This window comes from Opisthorchis viverrini (genome assembly GCF_000715545.1).
Source record: "Opisthorchis viverrini unplaced genomic scaffold opera_v5_130, whole genome shotgun sequence".
Lineage (NCBI taxonomy): Eukaryota > Metazoa > Platyhelminthes > Trematoda > Opisthorchiida > Opisthorchiidae > Opisthorchis > Opisthorchis viverrini.
The window spans coordinates 907,473-915,520 of NW_008751788.1; the positions used below are offsets into that span (position 1 = coordinate 907,473).

At 41.7% G+C, this 8,048-nt stretch overlaps 1 protein-coding gene across 1 annotated transcript; it reads right to left on the minus strand.

Annotated features, from left to right (window-relative positions):
• Positions 1-284: 284 nt before the first annotated feature.
• T265_06395 (hypothetical protein) lies at positions 285-7,252 on the minus strand (the record flags this gene model as incomplete). The annotated part of the gene is made up of 4 exons (XM_009171643.1): positions 285-359; positions 3,885-4,178; positions 4,253-4,441; positions 7,013-7,252. 4 exons carry the CDS (start codon positions 7,250-7,252, stop codon positions 285-287), a joined length of 798 nt encoding a protein of 265 aa, XP_009169907.1.
• Positions 7,253-8,048: the final 796 nt, after the last annotated feature.

Genomic DNA, 8,048 nt, shown 5'->3' on the forward strand with positions numbered 1-8,048 from the left:
TGTAGCATGATACACACGTCCCTTGAGATTCAGGGATACACCAGTTTGACGCCATAAGTGTCTCAAATTAGCAAACGCGACCAGAGCCTTGCAGTTTTGTGCATTGGTCTCATCTGTCACACTACAATCAGAACTAATACAACTTCCAAGTTACGGAAAACGCTCCACAACTTCCAGTGCCTCTCCCTGGATCGTAAGTGGCGTGTTCAGTGACTGCACGTCCACGAACATGACCTTACACTTTGTAGCTGCAAAGTGCATACTAAAGTTCGGGGTGATTTTGGTCAGTTCATCCGAATGTCATTGACTGATTTCAGTATCAGTATGGGCGAGCATCCAGATTGATGAGCTCTTTTCACCTACATAATTCCACACATGTAGCCATACTTATAAAGGCCGTCTTAGACAGGTAGGATCCCAACCTGTCACTCTTAAATCGGAGGTGCCTTCCTTGGTGCTTCAGCCGAGCACATGCGAGCAGTTGGGGGGAATGTGCGTAGTACTGCCCCCATCATACGTAACATGGCTGGTAGCCCACGAGCTTCCGGGGCATACTCACCTATGCTTATCTCAATTTTACGCTAACCATAAGTAGGTCGTAAGTGCCTACATGCAAAGTCCTGTCATCAGACAAGAGGCCAATGAATCCCCAATTGTATCCTTTGATACGACCTTTCCTAGCTACAAACTGAAAAGAAATGTGCCACTGAAGATAACGCGTGTTATCATCGGAATATGCTTCACTTCAAGTTGGTTAAAATTAGATCGCGATAGCCTTTCAACTTGTTGTGCGCTAAAAAGAAACGCACAACACCAGCTTAGCAATTAGTGCCGGTAACTGAGTTCGACAAAAGCTATCTATCTACACACTGATTATCTCAAATATATGCTCGTTTGTTCTTTTCTCTCTTTTGACTGAAAATACATTTTACACTTCCATAGACACTGGATCTGCCGACTCACGGATCGGTCGATCGGCTCAATTTGCCCACGGTACAGTTGTTTGCATGCTCTCATTTTCATTTCCTTGTGAGCACTGGTAGCAATTTACATGTCTGACGATCAATTCAACTATGAAAGCACCTATCTTATATCCGTTTTAAATTTGAATGTCTGATTTATTAATCAGCACTTACCAAGCTCTACAGAAGTGCAGTTCGTCATGTGTATAATTCCTATAGCAACGAGGCTGATAGTTCACAGCAAGTAGTTCAGATTTCATATCTAAACTAAACAACCGTTACGCAATCAAATAAACAAATGAATAAATTCAGTTTATGAGAACTGTTTAGAAATAGTATAGCTAAGTATATCATAACGTTCCAAAATTCGTCCGATCAAGAACTCGTCCACCTTTTTTAACAAAGCCGAGAGATCTGAAGGCAACACTACTGATATTTGAGAGAGAGCATCAACAGAACCCACGTACCGGAAGGACCGTACTTAGTCACAAAACGTGGGTGGTTCCAACTCAAAAGTCTTTGGTTTTTTGTCGTTATCTTCACAAAGGTTAGAGAGGAATTTGAAATGAGTGTACCTGCCAAATCAAAACTAATTTGGCCACAAATAACTTCGTCTGTTTTACTCCCATTTCTATTAAACAAATACGCATTCGACTTTATCTCATAGTCACAGAGTTTCCCCTTTTTGAGGTTTCTAACAAGAGAGAATTACCAATGGCTGACACACAAACGTGGAATGGGTTTTGTGAGGAGGGGCGCAAAAGGACTTCAAAATACTCACCAACACATAGATGATTGGCTAAATTAATTTCATCATGTTTGGAGTGGCGTACCCCGTTCCATTTGTTTGTCAAACAAAAAACGTGAAGTGACAAACTTACGCCAGACTGTAATGTAATCTCAAATTGATCTAGTTAAGCAAAGTGCAGTTTCAAGTACCGGTCGACTTTCAAGCACTTTTTCACTGTTTTTTACACTGAAAAACTTTGTCATTCAGCCCGTCAGTTAATGTAAACATTTTTTTCTGTTTTCAATGCTTTTTCAGTTATTTCTGAAAAAAATTTGTTTGGGTGAAAAAATCTTCCGAAAAAAAGAACCTGCTCGATTCATTTTCTTTTCAAAGGTTGATGTGAATATCCTTTGTTTTATTCAAGGTCATCACTGTGTTCAATGGAGTTCCTCTCCTAGCCCACGAGCATTTCTCAGATGACCTTTTATTCCGTCAGTTCCAACAACGAGGATGCACATCAGACCTCCATGAAAAAAGGTCACGAACACATGGGTTTTTGCATTTTCTAACTGTACTGTACAGAGTTTCATAGTGTATCCTGGATTTGACCACACTTGGGCGGTTTGCTTGTCACAACAGCTGTAAACAGCATTCTGCGTTCCACACCATACCATCTAGTTTAGTAAACACGCGTTGCCTTATGACATTTATGAAGTCAGCCGCATAGGCAACCTAGTGTGGCCATGATCTTACTGCCTGAAAGCCAATAGGTCAAGTTCGTCAGAATAGCTGTGTCAGTACTTTTTTGCTAAATGCCACGAATCGTCCATTTCCGTTTGTTGTTGAGCCTTTCTGCTAACTTCATTACCTTAAAAGTGAAAAAAACTGATAATCGCTAAGCATCGGTTAATGTGGTGTTTTGAATACGTCCATAAATTGGCTTTCGCCGTCAGCATTTTTAAGAGGACAGTGAGCAATGGACTTTAATACCACACTGACAAGTCTCCGGTCACTGAGAGTCTGTAGTTTGGGCTACCGCTTGTGCAAATACAGTTGACTGTAGCTTTGCGAAGTGGGTACCAGCGACTGTGAAAAAGCTTTACGTTTCAAAACCATTTAGTTTATGGCAAGTGTAACCGGAGGACTTGCATTAAGATGGAACTCATGTAGCTTTGCGAAGTGGGTACCAGCGACTGCGAAAAAGCTTTACGTTTCTAAACCGTTTAGTATATGGCAAGTGTAACCGGGGAACTTGCATTAAGATGGAACTCACCAGTGCCTTCGCTTTCGTTTTGAACCGTGACAAATTCTGGCCTGATTATCCTCGCCAGTAAAGTAGTAATTTCGTGGGTCATAACGCTTATTTACTGAATATTTCCTGAATACTGCTTTTCAAATCTGCAATCTTTAATAGTTGACTTTTTTGTCACATGCGGCACACACTAGAAAGCACTGTGGATAAACGTAAGTTTGCAAACTGATGTTGCTTGCATGGATGTCTCAGCTCCGCTCAGTGAATTTGTTCAGATGGATATGTTACACACAAGTCTCGCAGCATTCCATTTGGAGCTATATTACAGACACCGAAAAAATCTTGACAGAACGCGAAGACGCATACGGTGGAAACTGTTCGACAGCCAAGTTTATCCTACTTGAAGCTCGTAATACCTCGTGAGTTTCCATGTTTTTGGACAGGATCAAACAATCAATTGCTAATCCACGTAGTTTTGGGGCAGTCCAGTCCTCAAATGAATGTGCTGTACAATGACCGATACATGACCCAGCTGAAACGTCAGATAGTACATCGAAGTGCCTCCGAGGAGATATTTAGTAGTATATATAAGTAGTTCCATGCATAGAATTTAACCGGCCCATTAAAATAAAGCTGATATAAACTAGACCATTTGTCATTCGACGATTGTAGAAAGCGAGGCAGGATGATAATTTTGGAATGTGCAACTTTACCAATATTTGAATCTGTACAAATATGCACGATGAGTTTATGCTAACCTGGTAATTAGGAATCACAAAACGTGGAAAATCCAAAAAAAGTCAGCTGCATATGTTCGTTGTTGAATCAAGCAAAAACGAGGAAAGCAATCTGAACCCAAACGTTTTTTCCAACATGTACCCAATAAGTTAGGTATTTTTGGAATTTACATTTATTAGAACTTTGATTATCACATATGCACCCAGGACTGGCGTAACGAAGTGGCTAGAAAGCGCGTTTTCGGTTGTTCAACGAGCAGTTCCGTTGAAGAATGTGTCCAGTACCAGAAGCTGCGTTGGTTGGGACATGTGTTGCGTATGCCGAACCATTGTTTGCCGAAGAGAGTGCTGTTTTCCATGCCTAATTCAGAGTGGCGTAAACAGAGAGGTGGACGGTTCTTGACCGGGCAGAGGGAAATGAAGGAAATCACGAAACGCTTGGGTGCTGTCGACGCGACTCGTCTTCCAGGATGGGGACCGCGTGATCCTCCCTGTGCCTGGTTGGAAACACCACAAGTTGTGGCCGTCAACCGATGTCGGTGGCGTTCTTGTTGTCAGTTTCTATCCGGACCGTTTGCGTGAGTGTCTGGAGGTATAAGCACCTCGTAAGCATTGTGGTAAGCTTAAGTCGCTTCGCTTCCCTGTCCACCTCTACTCTTTTCTTTACAATAATGCCTTCAAATAAATCATGGTTGTACGGCAGTGAAGCGTCGATGTTGAACACTGATGTCGTGTTGTCGATGATAAGGAGGATGCAGGACTAACTAGGTCACTTCTCACTTTACTGGATTAAGGCATTCTCCGACTGTCTGAATCTGCTCAGGGTACAGCTTGATGCAGTTGAAGAAGCCTGAATATGGTCTTTAAAATGATGGCGCATGATTCACCATTGTCCGTCGCAACCACGCCCACCATAAGAATTATCAACCGCATTCAGCGCAAGATTGTCGATACGTGCTTATTCTTTTGGGGTAAACACCTACATAAACCTGGGGGTGGGTAGAGCACAAATAAGTATAAATTCTTCTGATGCAACAGATTAATAAATAGTGTTTTTTGACCGGAAAAAATTTCACTTATTGAAACATCCCGTATTCGCACAATGGAGTTGAATTTGATGAACTAAAGCAATCGGCGATTGAGTTCAAAGTACCAGTCCAAACTTTTGAGCCCCATTTAGGCATCTAGGGGTCTGAGCAATGCTAGGAAATTGTTCCATCAGACTTTTACACCAGAGTTATGAGTGCTTCAGTGGACAATAAAAGTTGGTGAGCTGCAAGAATATGAATGAAGATTAAGATGGTTTTCGGTTTTGAGCGCATACGCAACAAAATGCAACATTTTGGCACGAAAATGTTTCACTTCTCTCGTAAAGGTTTTGCAGTTAAAAGCATTATGCAACTAATGGTCTCCTTCAAAGCATTTCGAATCGGTTGCTAGTAGAGTAGCTATTTTTCTGATCACAGTATCTTAGTCTTGTACGGAACATTTCGTGGAGAGGTTTTAAGTTCATCTTGGATGATAAAATGTCTATTATAATAAAATAGTTGGCTGGTAGTGCCTGTAGCTTGTTCTATTCGATTCATGGCTAAGTTACCTGTGAAAGGAAGAAGGTCTTCGCTACGGAGTTATTTCTTAGAAAACGCCAACTAAACAGTTACAGACTATTGGATAGGAAAGCAAAACTCTCATATGCATCTTGTTTAAATAAACTGAATGTCATCTCCTCCAACGCGTCTTGCTGAATTTTCCGGATGTTCATTGACTGTTGCTCAAGTGCAAGCTAATGTGACTTCACAAATTCCACAATAGATCTCACTTTTCTAGAGACGCAAAGCGGATTTACGAGAAAACATACTACTCGCATGTACCCCTCAGTAGTATCCACCGTTAAACCTGTCGTTCTGTCTTCAATCGTCTTTCTTAATCAAAAGTCTACGCACCGGGAGACATGAAACGCATTTTAATTCTAGTTTCGCTTTCAGAAGCAAGTATTTGGATAATTAGAACCCATAGATATGTGTAGGTTTATACATCAGGACTGTATACTTTTAGATATAACGTCGGTATGCTCCCGGTTCAATACTATAAACAAACCAGCAAATGACAGAGAAGGAGATAGAAACAAAACCATCTTAGTTTACAGTAGTTATTTTGAGGATTAAACCGATATATTCCGTGAATTTCGGATCGACTGATCATGAATAATTAGTTGAATCATTCTTAATCTCGAATTGGTGTTCATTTGTCTGCATTGACTGGTGACCTTTCCAATACGACCATTGTGGTGAACATCCACCGAATAAGGGTGTTGTATCGGCATCCTTTGGCTTGCGTCGGAATGGAGTTTAGAGTATCGATTGATTTTTTGGGCCTAATGATGTCTGCAACTCTGTTCGTACACGCCGAATGCGCTAAACTTCCGAGGTAATTTGAACCGAAGCCACTTAGTCTGTTCTTTTGTAAACGGGACTACACTCAACAACGTTTTGCACATTCGTCTAAAGACGGTCAGACAAGCTTGGGAAACGAACTAGTATATTCATCACTTGCGTGATAAATAAAGTTAGAATGCAACTTTGTGACGGGTGTTTTGGGGTAAAATCTTGCATTATTGTGCGCTCAACTTGAAAGGAAAACGGGCGGATATGTTTTTGTCTATCGGCCAGTTCCATTTGCTAATCGACTGAGTTAATTCAGACACTTTTGTCCGATCACATGTGCAAAATGCATCAACAATCCAGAAATCATCAAGTTCTGTTGTCGTGAGTTTCAAACAAAACATTGGCAAGCTGTCTTGGACAAAGGAAAATGCCAGTCATGCTCGACGTGTCTTACAGTGAATAGGAGCGAAAACGATACACAGAGTCAAACCAAGCAAAAGTACATTGATTATCTGATTTAAAACGGTCATATACCATCACTACTTTCGGAAGGCAGACCCTCATATATGGAAGTATTTTGAATCGCCCTTCAGTATCGAATACCAAATAACATGTAAGACTCTCTTGTAAGGGTGCTACTTTGAGTACCTGACAGAAAATCGATAGCAACTCGGTGAAATTTCTTTGTCCCCCACGTCCACTGCGGTAAAAAAACAGCTGTTGCTCAGCCTTCAAACTAGGTTTTAGGCTTTCAGTGTCAATCGCTTCCATGAACTTTTACACATGTGACTCTGTTTATCCAAGTAAACCGTAGGTGAAGTGGTCAGTGGTACTGCTATCATTGTTGAGTTTAGTAAATTGAGATAATATTGTCAGCGGCAGAGACTGGGGCATCGTTTTTACGCACGCCTAAATATGGCATGAGTTGATCACCAGGGTTGATTGACTATCCGTAAACTGATATTGCAATACCTTTCCTTATTTCTGGGGGGGGGGGCGAGATGCCTCAAGTGGTTAGAGCGTGAATTTACTGACCGGAAGGTCCGTGGTTCGAACCCGACCTCTGCCTCCCGACTTCCCCTATCTAGGCTTGGGCAACCTGGCAGTATCCCAGCCCTCGTGCAACCTTCGGGTAGCATGGCAGCTAGGCACCGGAAGGGCGTTACAGCTGAACGATTTTTTTTCATTTTTTATTTTCCTTATTTCTGAACAGGCTGGTATGCCAGAGCATGCTAGATCTAAACTACTTGTGGCAAAATTATCTAATGTCTCTACTTAGAAGTGAGTTTTTCGACTTGTCTATCAGGGGAAACACGTGGCATTAGGCAGCAGAATGGGCCAAATGTACTGTTCATTACACACGCTATCGGGGCATTTTGAAAAACGTTTTGATTGTGGGGGAAAAGCACAGTGGTGGCCATTGTCCTTCACTTATTCAATCAGTTAAGCTGACCGACCAATCCAAATCAAGTTGACGAGTTCGTTGTAACCATACTGCAGAATACTGAAAACTGAAAAAGCCAGAAGAACTTCTCTCAGCATGGTTCAGCGGCTATACACTTATTCCATGCCACCAATGTACTTTCCGTGTACTTCAGAAGCATTTCGTTGCAGCGGCACTTAGTTGCCTGATCCTAGAAGGAGATTATACCATGCGCGAATACACTTTACATTAGGAGTACAGTGCCATACTCCTTTCTTAAGGGCAGACTACAAGAAATTCCAGAGTTGTCCTAGAGGTGGCGCATCCTTAGAATTTTACTTTCCATGCTACTAAATGGCGTCCATCAGGGGCATAAAAAGGAATAATTTGAGACCCCGCAGCAATAACAGAGCGGGTGTAACGAATTTAGTGGAACCATTGGTCCATTTGTGGTCTTTGTTGCGTTGTGGTCTGCGATCCTTTGTGTTGGTTGGCTATCCGAAAAGGACGCAGACCACAGTACAACAAAGATCACAAATCGGTCAATAGATTCACCGAAT